The sequence below is a fragment of the Vicugna pacos genome, chromosome 3 (genome assembly GCF_048564905.1).
Source record: "Vicugna pacos chromosome 3, VicPac4, whole genome shotgun sequence".
NCBI classification, from domain to species: domain Eukaryota; kingdom Metazoa; phylum Chordata; class Mammalia; order Artiodactyla; family Camelidae; genus Vicugna; species Vicugna pacos.
The window spans coordinates 67240216-67259730 of record NC_132989.1 but is presented as its reverse complement, the minus strand read 5'-3'; the positions used below and the strand labels follow the sequence as shown (position 1 = coordinate 67259730).

General features: G+C 33.7%; 1 protein-coding gene across 2 annotated transcripts in view; it reads left to right on the top strand.

Moving 5' to 3' along the window:
* Positions 1 to 19515, top strand: part of ZFYVE16 (zinc finger FYVE-type containing 16) — a 45526-nt gene that overhangs the window by 22338 nt on the left and 3673 nt on the right. For both annotated transcript variants that reach the window (XM_015245786.3, XM_006197610.4), the window contains exons 7-17: positions 39 to 417; positions 1334 to 1450; positions 2235 to 2390; positions 3411 to 3635; positions 4498 to 4580; positions 5507 to 5611; positions 5985 to 6132; positions 7129 to 7209; positions 16908 to 17070; positions 18005 to 18110; positions 19034 to 19201. In XM_015245786.3, the coding sequence (XP_015101272.2) occupies positions 39 to 417; positions 1334 to 1450; positions 2235 to 2390; positions 3411 to 3635; positions 4498 to 4580; positions 5507 to 5611; positions 5985 to 6132; positions 7129 to 7209; positions 16908 to 17070; positions 18005 to 18110; positions 19034 to 19201 (1731 nt within the window). The remainder of the gene's footprint in view (positions 1 to 38; positions 418 to 1333; positions 1451 to 2234; positions 2391 to 3410; positions 3636 to 4497; positions 4581 to 5506; positions 5612 to 5984; positions 6133 to 7128; positions 7210 to 16907; positions 17071 to 18004; positions 18111 to 19033; positions 19202 to 19515) is intronic.

Sequence of the window (19515 nt, the reverse complement as noted above, 5' to 3'; positions counted from 1 at the left end):
TATGAACTGATTTGTTTTTTTAATTCCATATTTTACAGATGGTAAACACAGAGGATCATGCCTATTCTACTACAGTGGAAAAAACAAACAGTGAGATAGGGGATACTATAAGAAATGAGATGATTCGAAGTCCTACTTCTCAGGTTCCATCTGTGGAAAAACTGCCCACAAACACAGGAACTGAGGAGTTATCTACTTCTGGTTCTTTTGTACTAGATGATGATGATGTTTTTGCAGAAACTGAGGAAGCATCGGGTCCTACTGGTGTCTTGGTTAACAGCAATTTACCTGTTGTTAGTACTTCAGATTATAGGTTATTGTGTGGCATTGAGAAGAATGTTTGCAATAAGATTAGTCTTCTACCTGATGAGGACAGCTTACCCCCTCTTCTGGCTGTATCTGGAGAAAAGGGATCAGGTAGGATAGCAGTTATTTAAATTCAAAAAGGAGATTTTTTTTAAGGAAGAATATATTGATGAATTTTGATGTATGAAATACATTTTTTTAAACTTAGACAATTTGCTTGAAATAAGTACAATGGCTTAGTAATTTTAATTTACAAAAAGTCTTACTATATAAAAACAAATTCTGAAAAGATCTGAACTTTTGAGTTCAATTGTTGTTAATAACTTATCTCATCTGGGTCCCTAATTTAGAATAAGATAGAAGTCTAATACAACAGAGAAATTCATAGTCTTTTAGTCCCAAAAATATTTCCATTGTATTTGACTCCATATGTATTTTTTTTTTTTAAGAAGCATAGTGCCTTAAAAAAAAGAAGAGTATTGGATTGATGACAAAGCTAGGAATTTTAGTTCCTCATCTGCTGGTAGCAAAAAGCCCTGTTCTTTGTATGCCATGTATATTTTTCTGTTGATTGTCAAGCTCTTTTCGCCACTTGTCACTGACATAAGGCAGCAAGCAGCAAGCAGCATGTATAGCTTGGGTCTAGACTTCTTTCACAGTTGTAAATATCAGAATTTATAACTGGAGTGGCTGGCAGACTGGAATCCACTTTATAAAAATGTTTGCTTTAAAACTTTAAAGGTGCAAATATTACATCAATATGCTGTTTAATCAACATATTTGTGCATATACCATATATAATTGATCAAGATTTATATGTATGACAATATTAATATCTTTACATAAATCAAAAAGTAAAAATTAGTATATAACAAGTGTCCAGATGTTGATTGATTTTATGAAACCTGTTTGCTTTTGCTTTTAAATATGATCAAGCCATTGGTGGATTTATAAATCCGTTTTTTTCATTGCAAGCATATTTAACAGAAAGACATATTTATTCTAATATGTTACTTTCATGTTTTAGTGCCTGTAGTAGAAGAACACCCATCTCATGAACAGATCATTTTGCTTCTTGAAGGCGAAGGCCCTGTTACATTTGTCCTAAATGCTAATCTACTTGTGAATGTCAAATTAGTATTTTGTAAGTAATGATTGATCTTTCTTTGCCTAATTGGTAAGCAGGATTTCTTAATTACATTTAAAATTTTGACTGGTAATTGTGAAAAATAAGCAGTATTAGATACTAGTTTTTCAGCTAAATATTAATATAAATAAATTTTGCAGGTTTATATTCAGTGGGACTTGAAATAATAGCTTAAAGGTTTTTACTGGTTTCCCTCATTCAGTCCTAGTTTAAGGCCATGGGCTTATAGCTGTGTTGTATTTTGATGCTTATTATACAACTGACCATATTTCATATAGCTTTTAGATATATTGAAATTTGGTAATTGAGATAAGCAAGAATCCGGATTTAGTAACAATTAAGACAGTATTAAAGTAAATGACATTAGACTTAATTAAAAGGAAGTTTGACACAACATTGTAAAATAACTATAACTCAATAAAAAAATGTAAAAAAAAAGTAAGGAAGTAAATAATTCTCAGTAATAGATAATCCTCAATACTCAATAATGCATCTCTTAGCTTTTCATTCTCTTTGAAACTAACCTGATTCTTACCCACTACATTTCACCATGTCAGTGCATCTTTGTTTTAGTGGTATTTACTAATTGACTCCATAAGATAATTTTTCATCCTTTCTCTTTTTTACATTAATCTTATACAATTCAATTTAAAGTTTTTGTAAGGAGGGCTTTGGGAAAATAAGGAATTTGAAAAGTTGTGCTTCATGCAAAGGGTAATTATATTTAATTTTTTTGGTTAATAGAAGCTGACACTTACAGTTGTATGCTTTGTCACTTAAGATTCCTCAGACAAATATTGGTACTTCTCAACCAATGGACTACATGGCTTGGGACAGGCAGAAATTATTATTCTACTGTTATGTTTTCCAAATGAAGATACTATTCCAAAGGACATCTTCAGACTATTTATCACCATTTATAAGGATGCTCTAAAAGGTATAGCATTTTATTTTGAACTGTACAGACCAGGGGATGGATAAATTAAGGGCATTTTTGCTTTTAGCTATGCTAACTGTACTAAAGATTTATTTTGTGAAGAGATTGCTGATTACTTAAACAAGTTTAGTCATCATTTTCAATCTCCTTAAATCTAACATTTTATATAATTAATATATTTACTGTTTTTTTCTTTTATTTTAAAAGTGGAAATAGATTTACTTTCCTGATCTTTTTATGTGTCTATACAATCACCCCCCTTTATCTGTGAGGGATAAGTTCCAAGATCCCCCCTAAAACCTCAGACAGTACTGAACCCTATGTATACTATTTTTTCTATACATACATACCTATGATAAAACTTAATTTATAAATTAGGTACAGTAAGAGAACAATCCGAATTGCCAGCATCACTCCTCTTGAGATTTGAGACCATTATTAAGAAAAATAAGGGTTAATTGGACACAAGCACAGTGATACTGCAACAGTTGATCTAGTAACCAAGACTACTACTGAATGACTAATGGCCGGTAGCATATACAACATGGATATACTGGACAAGAATTCATGTTGTGATTCACATCCCAATGGGATGGAGCAGGACACTGGGAGATTTAAAACTTGCTGTTTATTTCTGGAATTTTCCATTTAATATTTTGGACCACAGTTGACCAGGAGTAACTAAAACCATGGAAAGCAAAACTGCAGATAAGTGGGAACTACCACATACTTCTCTGTCTATATAAGATTTGGGGGGCATGATGACTTTTCAATCAACCACGCAGTATGGAGAAAAATTTTAAAACACCTATAGTTAGAAACATTCTCAAATTTTTTGTTCATAATGTCCAATCTCTAGGAATAATTGAGCTTTATGCTCACACAGTAATAAGTGCTTCTTGAAGAGTGGAAATAAGGGGAAAAATATTTTACATTGCTTTTAATTAAGAAAGTTTATTCAAACTCAGAATGCTGCTTCAAAACAACTTAAAACTTTTTTATTAATGACTTTATTTCCAGGAAAATACATAGAAAACTTGGACAATATTACCTTTACTGAGAGTTTTCTCAATAGCAAGGATCACGGAGGATTTCTATTTATTACCCCTACTTTTCAGAAACTTGATGATCTCCTGTTACCAAGTAATCCTTTTCTTTGTGGAATTCTTATCCAGAAGCTAGAGATTCCCTGGGCAAAAGTTTTTCCTATGCGTTTAATGTTGAGATTGGGTGCAGAATATAAAGGTAAGTTTTAGAATAGTCAGTTAAATTACATAGTGAGTTCAGATATACTGAATATAAATAAGAATTTCAGGGATTCATTAAAATAAAAGTTCAGTGGATTAATGGGACTACTCTTGTTTTGATTTACTTTTAAAATTACAAAACAGCCCTCTTCTACTACAAATTAGTCTAGGCAACCTTAGTATGTCATGTATTTCTAGATAGTCATAATTATCATATTAACTTACATTAAAAAATTCTTTTTGAATTTCACAACAAAACATAGAAAACCCTGAAGAGTTTTCTTAAAAGTATATACTGTAGGGAGTTCATTTTATTATGCTGCCTACATATTAAGAAGATAAATTATTGCCCCCTGCTCAATTTGTCTACATCATAAAGCTAAACATAAAGGTTGTGAAATAATGGTCTAGATTTCTGTATATGGTTATTTCTAAGTTGAAATAATTTCTGTGTTAAATTTTTTGAATTTGCACCCTTTAGTTATCCTTTACTTTTTTCAAGAATAGTTTATTTATTGCATGTGAAATTTCATATATGTTTCACTAGTTATTAACTTAGTGACCATAAGCAGGGTTATTACTCTGTGTCTCTACCTTCCCATGTGTAAAGTGGGGACAGACATACCGGCATCATTGAGTTGTTACAGGATTTAAATAGGATAGTATATTAAAGGTCCCTGTTCAATGTAGCATTTAGTAGATATATAGTATGAGTTAGTGTGATCTCTTATTGTCTAAAAAAAAAAAACTAATTGAGTAGTATTTATCTATAATGTTTGAAAAACGAGAATTTAAGGTAATAAATTTGACTTTTTTTTGCTTTTTGTTGATGGTAACTAGTTTTCTGTTCTTATGTATAGCATATCCTGCTCCTTTAACAAGTATCAGAGGCCGAAAACCTCTTTTTGGAGAAATAGGACACACTATTATGAACTTACTTGTTGTGAGTAATTGAACTATTTTATTAAATGTTCTTATATTGTTACTTCAAAATTTATTTAGTAAATTTTACATATTTATATTTTCCTATTTGGCAAATTTGTATTAATGAAAGTTCATTTATAATAATCCTAATTCATTTAACATAAATGGGCTCTATTTTTGATGCAGCACCTTTTAAAAAAAATCATTGAAGTGTAATTGATTTACAGTGTTGGTTTCAGGTGTACAGCAAAGTGATTTGGTTATACATACACATACATTTATATTTTTTCTTTTCAGATTCTTTTCCATTGTATGTTATTAAAATAAATTGAATATAGTTCCCCGTGCTTTAGATGAAGTGCTTTTTAGAACACATCTCCTAATTTATGTGTACCTGATTCAAATTGCCTTTTGATTCATTCTGCTGCAGTGCTTAAACATTTAGATAATGTGAGATCTACACTGTTGTTGAAGCCTTAGTAAAAGTTACTAAAAGTCAATCAGTTTGATGATTTTGAGCAAACTGTGGCCTAAGTTTCCTCATTTTTAATAGGAAGAATTAGATTAGATGATCTCAGGTTCCCCTCCAATTTCTATAATTTTCTGTTTAAAACAGCTATCATAGAAGAGTATTTCAGTGGATTTGCTTTTACTTATACATGTTCAGTTTGAAGACCTATTCTATTTTGGAAGATCTGTAATGAGAAAGAGGAGATCACCCCCCAATACTACAGAATTCTTCCTGAGAATGATATTCTTTATTACTATCGTGGAGCAGCTGGAAGGATTAGTTGGTGTTTGAAATTGGCATTGCTTTCTGGATGGCGTTTTGATAATTATGTATTACAAGTTTTAAAGTGATGGATACTCTTAAAAATGATTTAATGAATGGATAAATGTTCATGGATAGTACTTTAAGGTTTATGGAAATATTATTTTTTGTAGGACCTTCGAAATTACCAGTATACTTTGCATAATATAGATCAGCTATTGATTCATATGGAAATGGGGAAAAGCTGCATAAAAATACCTCGGAAAAAATACAATGATGTAAGTATAATTGCTTTCTTCAAATTCTGAAGATAATTATTGAACATTAGATCTCTTAGAAGTGTGTTAAATTTGTTTGTTCTGAATTGGACTTTCTAATATATAATGAAAAAAGAGTTATTTTTGAAATTTTAGATTTGTTTTCTAATAGGGAATTTGTTTAATCCTATTTTTTCATTTTTTCCTCACTGTTTTATGTGTCTTTTAATTAAGGTAGTTTTATCGTAAAACATTTGTTTCTGTCACATTCTCAGGAGGTTGTCCAGACTGAAGCTTGATGAAAGTGGTCAGAAATGTGACCCTTTGAATTATTGTAATTAATTAAGTCACAGAATATTAAAAATGTTTCTAAATGAGTATTATTTTTTCTCAGGTAATGAAAGTAATAAATTCTTCTAATGAACATGTCATTAGCATTGGAGCTAGTTTTAGTACAGAAGCAGATTCTCATCTAGTCTGTATACAGAATGATGGAGTTTATCAAACACAGGCCAACAGTGCAGCTGGCCATCCTAGAAAAGGTGAGTGTTTGTTCCTAGTGTTGATCCATAAGACTACCTCAAAAAGTAGAATTCCTTTCAAAGGGTATATATATATATATATATATATATATATATATATATATATATATTTTACTTATTTGTACAATTGATGCTGATAAAACAGTATGCTTTACATTTTTAGCTACACAAACAAAAAATTGCTTCTAATTTGTGTAGGGTTTTTTTGTTTGTTTTATTTTTTGTTTTGGGCAACATTAAGTTTAAAGACTTGGAATACAGTATTTATTCTGATGTCTTCAGGTTTAGGGTATCCCATATGGTAGGTGTCTTGTTTTCAGTAATTTTTCTCTGGAGCAAGGTGTTTTTTACCTTTGTTTGCTCTCTGCTCTAACTCCTCTTGAGGGAGCACAGGGTAGGTAAGGATGAACAATGATTTAAAAAACTGTAAGTGGCTGAGAATATAAAAATGGTAAAGCTGGTGATCTCTGTGAGTGACATTACTCTCATTTCTGGCTGAATGGCCTCAGTGATTGCTGTGATTACCAAATCCTTGCAGTAGAAGGCCTAACAAATTGAAAGTTAAGTAGAAGTAAGTATTCCATAAAACTGATGCAGTGTTTTAAAATAATGCATTTAAAATAGTCAGAAATTCTGGCTGCTAATAAAATTTCTTCCTCTGATTATAACAGTATGTATATTCATTTTTAGTAAGCTTGGAAAATATATTTCAAGTAGTGGTAAAAGGGAAAAAAGTGCCAAGATACAGCCTTTGTTGACATTTTAGTATATTTCCTTCTTATATTGATATATATGTTAAGTAGGTGGTTTTATACTGGGTATTAACTAACCTTTATGCAAAATTTTTCTTAATTTTGTTTTGTTGGGTTATGGGCATAGCATTTATCAGGTACTTAAAATGTGCTATACTCCACATTATGCATTTAACAAATATCATATAGCACAAAAAAAGAGCAGGCTAAGATATAAATAATTGTACTTTTTTTTTTAAATCAGTGACAGGTGCAAGTTTTGTGGTATTCAATGGAGCCTTAAAAGCATCTTCAGGATTTCTTGCTAAGTCCAGCATAGTTGAAGGTATGAGTTTCATCTTTCAGACTGTTTTAATGTAAAGATGTTTTACATTTCCTTTTTAAAATGTATTTGATACTTACAGACCTACCACAAACTTATGTGAAATCATCACTCAGCCCAAGAACTAGAACATGACTAATATTTGGGTCTACCTCAAACTTAGCAACACTGCTTAGCCTGCACTCTCTGCTTTTGCATAGCCTAATGGTCAGTCGGAGGTAAAAGCTCAGGGTCTTTCCTTACCATGCACATACCCTGGGCATGCACACAGCATTGCACATGCATGTGGCCTTCTAAATTCCCAGAAAAATTTGTTAGAACTTTTCAAAGCACTTATGGACATCTCATTCCTCACCTTTTCCTTTAAGTGTTTGGTTGGACTATTGTTTGCCTCTACTCTTACCTGCTGCCATAAGACAGCTATAATAACATTGATCACTGGCCTCTAATTGTTTTTGACAAATGCTCCTGGGAAAAGACTTTTTTCACTGGGTAAGCTTAGAGTCAGGTCAAATAAAGACATCTTTGTAAGTGGAGTCTTCCAGGAAACTAGCTGGCAAGTCAAGTCAAAAATGACAATTCTCCAGTAATGAAGTTTTAAAGGAGTTCCAGCCACAGTTGCCCTCTCCAGTAGATACCAAGCTGCTGGTTTTCACCATGATTGCAGGCTGTTGGTTTTTAAGGCTTCTACTAAGCTAGAGAGGAGAGGATGGGAATAAGAAAGGTAAAATGACACAAAGCTTGCTGTTCTTACCAAGATTCTTCAATTTTTCTTAAATAAATACTTCCCAGATTGCTGCAAGTCTTTGGTTAATTTCTAGAGTTCTGAAACAGTTGCTTCTGATACTTTATCCGTTTCCTTGTTCTTTTTATGAAGGAGAGTATTTTCTGAGGTTCTTGGTTTGCATTTTCACTATCATTCTCCATACTATCTCACTTACATAGCTTTATAGGAAATCCTCCCATCTCTGATGCCACACATATGCCTTATTCCTCATCTTAGTAGTGCTCTAGCCAGTCTAAGACCTTTGATTTATCATATTAATTTTAGGATCAATTTGTCAGGTTCTAAAATGTCCACTGGACTTTTTATTGGAATTGCATTAAACCACTAGTTCAATTTTAAGGAAACTGGCATATTTTCTATTTTCAGTGTTCCTATCCATGTACATTGGCTACCTTAAACTTATTTACATAACATTAAATGTCTTCCAATAAAATTTTAAGTTTTGGTATATGTCTTGAACATCTTATATTGACTTATTCCTGTACCTTACAGAATTTATTGCTGATGTAAATGATATACTTTTATTTATTTATTATAATCTTAGTGTAATATTGATGCCATTATAATTTTTAAATTTATTTTATTGGTATAGTTGATGTACAATATTATATAAGTTTCAATATTATGAATCACTTGTGATTCATGATTTTTAAAAGTTATATTCCATTTCTAGTCATTATAAAATATTAGCTATATTCCCTGTGTTATGTAATATATCCTTGTAGCTTATTTATTTTATACATAGTAGTTTGTACCTGTTAATCTCCTTCCCCTATATTGCTCCTCTCCCTTCCCTCTTGCCACTGGTAACCCCTAGTTTGTTCCTGTATCTGTGACTCTGTTTTTTGTTATATTCACTTGTTTTATTTTTAGATTCCATGTATAAGTGATATCATACAGTATTTGTCATTCTCTGTTAGATTTACTTGGCATTCTCTTCAAGTTCGTTAATGTTGTTGCAAATGGCAAAAATTAATTCCTTTTATGGCTGAGTAATTTTCTGGTGTGTGTGTGTACAGACATACACCAAATTTTCTTTATCCATTTATCTGTTGATAAACACTTAGGTTGCTTCCATTATCTTGGCAATTGTAAATAATGCTGCTATGAACACTAGGGTGCATTTACCTTTTCTAATTAGTATTTTTGGATTTTTTTTTATTAATACCCAGGAGTGGATAGTATGTATAGTTCTATGTATAGTATCATATCATCTGTAGACAGTAACTGTTTTACTTCTTCCTTTCCAATTTAGATTCCTTTTGCTGGGTCATATGGTACTTTTAGTTTTAGTTTTTTGAAAAACCTCCATGCTGTTTTGTATAGTGGCTGCACCAACTTACATTCCCACCAACACTGTAGGAGGACTTCATTTTCTCCACATCCTTGCCAACATTTGTTATGTCTGTTCTGTTTGATGATAGCCATTCTGACGGGTGTGAGGTGATATCTCATTGTGGATTTAATTTGCATTTCTCTGATTACCGATGTTGAGTGTCTCTCCATGTGCCAATTGGCCATCGTATGTGTTCTTTGGAAAAATGTCTATTCAGGTCTTCTGCCCATTTTTTAATCAGGTTTTTTTTTATGTTGAGTTGTATGAACTGTTTATATATTTCAGATATTAGCCCCTTATCCATCATATCATTTGCAAATATTTTCTCCTATTCAGTAGGCTGTCTTTTTGTTTTGCTGATGGCTTTCTTTGCTGTGCAAAAGCTTTTAAGTTTAATTAGTTCCCATTTGTTTATTTTTGCTTTTATTTCCTTTGCTTTAGGAGACAGATCCAAAAAAAAATTGCCACAATTTATGTCAAAGAGTGTTCCACCTATATTTTCTTCTAGGAGTGTTATGGTTTCTGGTCTTATATTTAGGTCATTTGTCCATTTTGAGTTTATTTTTGTATATGGTATTAGAGAATGTTCTAATTTCATTCTTTTACATGTAGCTGTCCAGTTTTCCTAGCATCACTTATTGAAGAGGCTGTCTTTGCTTCATTGAATATTCTTGCCCCTTTGTCATAGATTACTTGACCCTACGTGTATGGGTTTATTTCTGGGCTGTCTATTCTGTTCCACCCATCTGTGGTTCTGTTTTTGTGCCAGTACCATATTGTTTTGATTACTGTAGGTTCGTAATATAGTCTGAAGTCAAGGAGCATGATTACTCCAGTTCTGTTCTTCTTTCTCAAAATTGTTTTGGCTATTTGGGGGTTTTTTGCATGTTCATACAAATGTAAAAGTTATTTGTTCTAGTTCTGTGAAAAATGCTTTTGATATCTTGACAGTGATTACATTGAATCTGTAGTTTGCCATAGGCAGTATGGTAATTTCAAGAATATTACTTCTTCTAATCTATAGATTCTTTTAGTTTTCTATATAGCTAAGTACAACATCTACTAATAATGGTAGTTTTGCTTCTTTCTTTATAGCCCTTATGCCTTTATTATATTTACATTTCTTCTTTATTGGCTGAGACTCCCAATGGCAGCAGTGATTGTAAATTCCTTGTCTAGATCCATGTTTTTCAGTAATATCTTTTAAAAATAAGTGAACTTCATAATTCAGTTTTGTGTGCCATATCCATCATTCTGATGATAGAATGTGATATATTCAATTATACTTCTCCTTATTTCTTACTACATTATATATGTGTTTTTGTTGGGGTTTTTTGTGGTATGTTTTGATCTTGCTCCAGTTTTCAGGGCAGCAGTTTGCCCTGTGACCTTGATTCTCTGATAGGTCTTAGAGTTGTTCATTTTCCATTTGTTCGGCTTTTTTTTCAAATTTATTTTAAAAAGTTTTTTTTTTTTAATTGAAGTATAGTTGGTTTACAATATTGTATTAGCTTTGGGTGTACAGCAAAGTGATTCAATTATACATATGTAGATTTTTTCAGATTCTTTTCTGTTATAGGTTATTACAAGATAGTGAATATAGTTGCCTGTGTTATACCATAAGTCCATGTTGTTTTTCTATTTTATATATAGTAATATATATCTGTTAATACCATACTCCTTAATTTATTCCAACTCTCCCTTTCCCCTTTGGTAACCATAAGTTTGTTTTCTATGACTGTGAGCCTGTTTCTGTTTTGTAAATAAGTTCATTTATATTATTTTTTAAATTCCACATGTGATATCAAATAATATGTGTCTTTTCCTGTCTGACTTTACTTAGTATTATAATCTCTAGGTCCATCCATGTTGCTTCTGAGTAATATTCCATTGATATATCTACCACATCTTCTTTATTCACACACCTGTCGATGGACACTAACGTTCCTTCCATGTCATGCTTATTGTAAATAGTGCTACTGTGAACACTGGGGTGCATCTATCTTTTCAAATTAGAATTTTTGTCTTTTCCGGATACATGCCCAGGAGTTGGAATGCTGAATCATATTGTTAAGTCTATTACTGTTTTTTTAAGGAACCTCCATGGTGTTCTCCATAGTGGCTGAACCAATTTACATTCCAACCAACAGTGTAGGATGGTTCCCTTTTCTCTACACCCTCTCCAGCATGTATTACTTGTGGACTGTTTGATAACAGCCATCCTGACCAGTGTGAGGTGATGTCATTGTAGTTTTGAATTGCATTTCTCTAATAATTAGCAATGCTGAGCATCTTTTCATGTGCCTGTTGGCCATCTGTGTGTCTTCTTTGGAGAAATGTCTGTTTTGGCCTTCTTATTTTTTTTATTGGTTTGTTTGCTTTTTGATATTGAGTTGTATGAGCTGCTTGTATATCCTGGAAATTAACCCTCTTTTAGTCACATCGTTTCCAAATATTTTCTCCCATTCCATAGGTTGTCTTTTTGTTTTATTTATGGTGTGCAAAAACTTAAGTTTGATTAGGTTCCATTTGTTTATTTTTGCTTTGGTTTCTTTTGCCTTGGGAGACTGATCTAAGAAAATATTGCTGCAATTTATGTCCCAGAATGTTTTGCCTATGCTCTCTTCTAGGAGTTTTATGGTGTCATGTCTTGTATTTAGGTCTCTAAACCACTTTAAATTTATCTTTGTAAATGGTATGAGGAGATGTTCTCATTTCACTGATTTACGTGAAACTGTCCATTCCCAACAATGCTTGCTGAAGAGACTCTTTTATCCATTGCACATTGTTGCCTCTTTTGTTGAAGATTAATTGACTGTAGTTATCTGGTCAAGATGGTGGAGTAGTAGGATCATGAGTTCACCTCTCCTCACAACTACAACAAAACCACAACTGACTGCTAAACAACCATCAAAAAAAGAAAAAAGAAAAGAGTAGAACCTAGCAAAAAAGATCTTCTTCAACTGGAAACATAAAGAAGGAACCACAGTGGGATGGTAGGAGGGGCATGCTCGTGATGTAATGGGGCCCCATACTCCCTGGGTAGGCCACCCACAAGCTGCAGAATAATTAAGTCACAGAGGCCCTCCCATAGGAGTAAGAGTTTTGAGCTGCACGTCAGGTTCCCCAGCATAGAGTTCCAACACTGGAAGGAGGAGACCCCAGACCATCTGGTTTTGAAGGCCAGTGGGGCTGAACTCCAAGAGCACCACAGGACTGGGGGAAACAGAGACTCTTGTAAAGTGCACACAGAATCTTGCTCACGCTAGGTCCAAGAGCAGGGGCAGTGATTTCATAGGAACCTGGGCCAGACCTGCCTGCTGATAATGGAAGGTCTCCAAGGGAAAGTAGGGGACGGCTGTGGCTCACCCTGGAGTTATAAAAGCTGGTGGCGGACATTCAAGGAGTGTTCACCTACACATGCTTTCCTGGAGGCTGACATCTTCTCTGGGTCATTAGTACCAAGACCTAGCCCCACCCAACAACTCACCAGAGGACTAGGATCAAGCTCTACCCAGCAGTAGGCATGCACCAATTCCTTCTGCCAGGAAACCTGCTAAAGCCTCTAGTCCAGCCTTATCCACCAGGGGGCAAATACCAGACATAAGAAAACAACAATCCCAAAGCCTGTAGAAGGAATCCACAAATGCAGGCAAGACTCTACCCTGGGACTGGCTGGACCCTGGTCCTTGAGTGACAAGAGAGGAGTGTACTGCTGGGATGCACAGGATGTCTCCCACAGATGGCCACTTCTCCAAGGTTGAGAAACTTAACTAACCTATCTGAAAATACAAATAGAAATCTAGACAATATGAGGTGGCAGAGGAATATATTCTAGGCCAAGGCACAAGACAAAATCCCAGAAGAACAAATAAGTGATGAGGAGATAGGCAATTTATCTGAGAAGAGTTTAGAGTAATGATGGTGAAGATGTTCAGAGAACTTAGAAGGAGTATAGATGCACAGGGGGAAGTTGAGCAAACAGTTAGAAAATATACAGAATACTGAAACAGAGTTGAAGAATATAATTACTGAAAAGAATAACATACTAGAAGGAACCAAGAAAAGAGCAAATGAGGCAGAAGAACGGATTAGTGAGCTAGAAGATAAATTAGTGGAAATCACTACTGTAGAACAGAAAAAAGAATGAGAAGAAAGAGGATCGTTTAAGAGAACTCTGGGACAACAGGAAGCACACTAATATTCATATTATAGGGATCCCAGAAAGTGAAGAGAGAGAAAGGACCTGAGAAAATATTTGAAGAGGTAATAACTGAAAACTTCCCTAGCTTGGGAATGGAAAGAGTCACTCAAGTCCAGTAAGCGCAGAGAGTTCCACACAGGATCAGCCCAAAGAGGAACACACTGAGGCACATAGTAATCAAATTGACAAAATTAAGGATGAGAAAATATTAAAAATCAGCAAGAGAAAAGCAACAGATAACATACAAGGGAACTCCCATAAAGTTATCAGCTGATTTTTCAGTGGAAATTACAGGCCAGAAGGGAGTGGCATGATATATTTAAAATGATTAAAGAGGAAAACTTACAACCAAATATACTCTATCCAGCAAGGCTCTCATTCAGATTTGATGGAGAAATCAAAAGCTTCACAGATAAACAAAAGCTAAAAGAATTCAGCACCACCAAACCAGTTTTACGTTAAAAGAGCTTCTCTAGTCATCAAACCGCAAGAGATACATTGCACCCCAGTGTTCATAGTAGCACTGTTGATGATAGCCAAGATATGGAAGCAACCTGAATATCCGTTGACCAAATGACCAGATAAAGAAGTCACGGTATATATTTACAATGGAATACTATTCAGCCACAAAGAAGATTAAAATAATGCCATTTACAACAACATGGATGGACCTGGAGATCATCATACTTAGTAAAGTAAGCCAGAAAGAGAAAGAAAAATACCGTATGATATCACTTATATGTGGAACCAAAAAAAAAAAAGAAGAAGAAGAAGGGACACAAGTGAACTTACTTACAAAACAGAAATATTTTGGAATTGAGGGAGAAGGGGGTGTGATGGGATAAATTGGGAGTCTAGGATTTGCAGATACTAACTACTATATATAAAATAGATTAGCAACAAGGACCTACTGTATAACACAGGGAACTATATTCAGTATGTTATAGTAACCTCTAATGAGAAAGAATATGAAAAGGAATGTTTATATATGTATAAGTGAATCACTCTGCTGTACACCAGAAATTAACACATTGTAAATCAACTATACTTCAATTAAATAAATTTTTTTTAAAAAAAGAATATACTTTATCTATTAAGGAATCACAGGCAGACATCTGAGAGCCCAGAAATGGGGGTCGTTGGACTTTGAAGGATGTCAGTTGGCCCCACACAGCCCAAACTCCTTTGAAGGTCAAGGTGTTTGATAATTAAAATAACTGCCAAGTATTGAAAGCCTTTTCATGCCAGGCACCACATACATTATATCTATTCTTCATAATAACCCTAGGACAAAGGTAATTAAAAAAAGTAATTGACTATAGATATATGGGTTTATTTCTGGGCTCTCTATTCTGTTCTGTTGATCCATTTGTCTGTTTTTGTGTCAATACCATGCTGTTTTGTTTACTGTAGTTTTGTAGTATTGTCTGAAGCCTGGGAGGCTTATGCCTCCAGCTTTGCTCTTTTTTCTTAGGATTGCTTTGACAATTCTGGGTCATTTGTGATTCCACATAAATTTTAGGATTATTTGTTTTAGTTCTGTGAAAACCATCCTGGTTAATTTGATAGGGATTGCATTGAATTTGTGGATTGCATTGGGTAGGATGGCCATTTCTCTCTAGGTAGTATGGCTCTTCCAATCCAAGAGCATGGGATATCTTTCCATTTCTTTGAATTGTCTTTAACTTCCTTTATCAGTGTTTTATAGTTCTCAGCATATAAATCTTTATTTAACCTCCTTGGTTAGGTTTCTTCCTAGGTATTTTATTTTTTTGACATGATTTTAAAAGGGATTTTTTTTTTTTTTACTGTCTGATATTTCATTGTTAGTATAAAGAAATGCAACAGATTTTTGTATGTTAATCTTGTATCCTGCTATCTTGCTGAACTGATTTATTTTAATAGTCTGTGTGGAGTCTTTAGGGGTTACTATATATAGTATCATCATCTGCATATAATGACAATTTTACCTCTTCCAATTTGGATACGTTTTACTTCTTTTTCTTGTCGATTGCTATGGCTAGGACTTCTCATACTATGTTGAATAGAAGTTAGGTTTATACTTTAATATTTTATTGTTTAGATTTTTTTCCTGTTATGAGGATGGGAGTGACAACTACTAAGCTTTTTACATGTTGGAGCAGACACCAGAAGTCATTAGCATTTTTTGTAATATAAATCAGCTGGCGTTCATTTATCTAATGATGTTCACCTTTCATTTATCTGAAGCTGTCTTTCTTTCTCATTTTTAAAGGTATTTTTGCTAGATATAAAATTCTGCTTGGAAGGAAATTCTTTTTAAAGACACCTTGAGACAAATGACAGTGAAAACACAACCACACAAAATCTATGGGATGCAGCAAAGCAGTCCTAAGAGGGAATTTCATAGCAACACAGGCCTTCCTCAAAAACGAAGAAAACCTCAAATAAACAACCTAACCTACCACCTGAAAGAATTAGAAAACAAAGAACAAACAAAACCTAAGTTAGTAGAAGGAAAGAAATAATAATCACCCTGAGCTTGTATAGTCATTATTTTGTTATCAGATGGATCTGTGGAAATCCTAAGGTGTTTATAGTCTGGCAGGACTCATTCTCCAAATCTATTTTGCCTGCAGGTTTTGTAAGGGCTGTGTTTTGGCTTTGCTGCAGTTCAGGTTAATTAGGTGCCAATGTCTATCTTGTTTGGTCTAGACTACCAACATCCCCCAACATTGCTTGACTTCTAGTATCTCTGTTCTGTTCCCAACCATGTATTATAGCTCTTCTCTGTTAGACCTCATCTAGTGTCACTTTGTTAATATTACAGTTCCTCAGTTCCAGTCCAAGGACTCAAAGAGGACCTTGCACACAGTCTTCTGGTGTTCCCCTCCTCAATGTCTTGAGCAGATTCTAGGTTTCCCTAAAGTCTTGTCTCTGACTTCTCAGCCCAGTAGGGCCACTGTAGGCTTAATGAGTCACCATGAAGAAACTTTCCCCAAGCAGAGAGCTTGGGCAATTGTGGGCTCATTTGCTGAGTTTTCCTGTACATATCATGGTATTGCACTTCCTGTTGTCCGATACCTGAAAACAGTTGTCTTATCCATTCTTTCTGCTTTTATGGTTGTTTGTTATGAAAGGGCAGTTTGCCAAAGTTATTTCATCATAGCCAGAAGTAGAAATTCTTACCTTTATTTGTTTAACCATTAAAAAAAAAAAGAATCCTTAACATTGTGAAATATTTTTTGCATTTCCTAGTGGAAGACAACCACCAAAATGATTTAACAGATGATTTAAAACTTAAACAGAACACATTTTGATAGCAAAATTTATGGCTTAGATACATAAATTGATATTTAATAAAAGAAATGTGAAACATAACTCTCATTTTTTAGATGGCTTAATGGTACAAATAACTCCAGAGACCATGGATGGCTTGCGGCTAGCTCTACGAGAACAAAAGGACTTTAAAATTACATGTGGGAAAGTTGATGCTGTAGACCTGAGAGAGTATGTGGATATCTGCTGGGTAGATTCTGAAGAAAAAGGAAACAAAGGGTAGGAATTTTTTGTTACCAAGATGTAATTGATTTGATCGAAGGGAAAGGATAAAAACATCCTGTTAACAAAACTAAACATTTTTTATAAATAAATACAGAATTGTACCATTAATTTGAATGCTTAAACTCTAAGTAATGAACGCAGTCTGTTTTTTCAAACACGTACCTAACCAGCATCATGTGTGTTTTCTTGGCCAGAATACTGTAAATTATTAAAGGGTGGTCATTTTGGGAGGGGGCCAGTGAAAAAACTGTGCATTGTGTAGCAGTGTGGACTTCGATACCAGATTTGAGGAAAGATAAGATACTTTGTTGTATGGTACCTTGAGTCACACATATATTTTCACTCCAGATTGCTTTTTATACACCAGAAATGAATTTCCATGGAATTATTTCAGGATTATTTTTGTCATATAAGTCATGGATAACCTTTGGATACTTATTCTATATTATATTGATTAGCTGTATATACAAATAACTGAATTCAATAATATATGCATTAGAGACCTTACAGAATATTACTGCCACTTCCTCCTCTTTTTAGTTACCCATTTGCTTTGTTTTATGGAGATTGGCTAAGGGGTCTGGAGCAAAGAAGGAAGAAGAGGGCTAACACTGAAGGATTCCAAAATAGAGTTTTTGAAATTCATGAGACAAGTTTTCTGTTAGTAGACTATTTAAGTTATTTTAAACCTCAGATCTGAATTGGGTGTATGAAAAAAGATGTAATTTGCTACACAATCAAGAAATCTTGGTAAATGAATATGAACCAGTTTTGATTATTTTGTATATAATCGAGATATCTTATTCCTGCTTTAAGTTGATAGCTTTCATAATTTTTCTCCTTATTCCATTTGTTCACATCCAATAACTCATTTCTTAGAAATTACTCTGCTACAAACAATTCTGTTGTATTGTGTTTTATTCTGTAGTGTTATTAGTTCAGTGGATGGAATATCATTACAAGGATTTCCAAGTGAAAAAATAAAACTGGAAGCAGATTTTGAAACTGATGAGAAGATTATAAAGTGTACTGAGGTAACTGAGAAAGATGATTCCTTCCCTTTACATGCTGTGTTTGGATATGTTTTTGTTTTTGTTTTTGTTAACTTGGAGATTTTGCAGGACTTAACCTCTGAATGTTTAATTGCAGTTCATTACACTTTATGTTACACCTTGAGACACTTATCTCTACCCCAGCCTGCCTTCTGTACACCAGATTTGGATTTCCACAGGATTATTTCAGGCTGTTGTATGGTGGTACTGCCTGTCAACTCACAGTTAAATTTTGGCAGCATTGCCATCTTTGTTTGTACAATAATAGGTTATATGGCCATAATATTTTCATTTTCCTCTTATTTTACAAAAAATAAAATATTTTATAGATATCAGTTTATAATCAGCATTCACATAGGGAAGTTATTTTTACATGTTTCAATTTTTTTTAAATAAGAAAATATGCAACTATAGCCTCCCACATCCTTAATCCTCCTCCATATTCCCCCTCATTCTACCTCTTGGGTCAGACAATGTTACTAATTTCTTATATATTCTTTGTGATTTTATGCATGTACAAGATAGAAACTATAGGGGATACAGAAGTTACATTACATTAACTCTGTTTGATCTTAACTTCATTAAGATGTCCTTATAGTAGGGTGATCTTATAGGGTTGACTCATTAGTACCCTTCTTTATACTGGATTAACAAGGCTTTTGTCACTACAGGTTAACTTTAGGCAAAAATAGCTAAGTCATTCCCATATTCCCTAACTTTTAGTTTTAAGTTTTTACTTAGAGCATAGATCAAGCTTTATATATAGAATGCTCGTAACTAGTGAATTTCATGGCACTAATATTAGAATTTTACTCATAAAGTTGAATTGAAAGTAGCAGTTGTTGCATTTTTAAACCTACTTTTAATCTTAATCATGACTTGTTTCCTAATTAAATATATTTCAGGTGTTCTACTTTCTAAAGGACCAGGATTTCTCTATTTCAGCAACACGTTACCAGTTTGCAAAAGAAATAGCCATGGCTTGTAGTGCTGCACTGTGCTCTCACCTAAAAACTCTCAAGAGTAATGGGATGAATAAAATTGGCCTCAGAGTTTCCATTGACACTGATATGGTGAGGCATGTTTCTGTGATGTATTTTTGAAATGAATATATTATATATTAAAACAATCAGAAGTGTTTTCTTTAGCCTTTTACTTTGCGATGACTGAAGAGAACTAAAATTTGTTGAACAGTAATGTTTGCTATGTACTTCACATACATTATCTCCTTTATGCTCCACAACAAGGGTCAGCAATCTTTTTTTTTTTGTAAAAGGCGAGACAAATAATTTAGGCATTGTGAGCTCTCTGATTTCTCTCACAGCTACTCAACTCTGCCATTATCATGTGAAAGACCCTATAGACAGTAATGTAAACTAACGAGCTC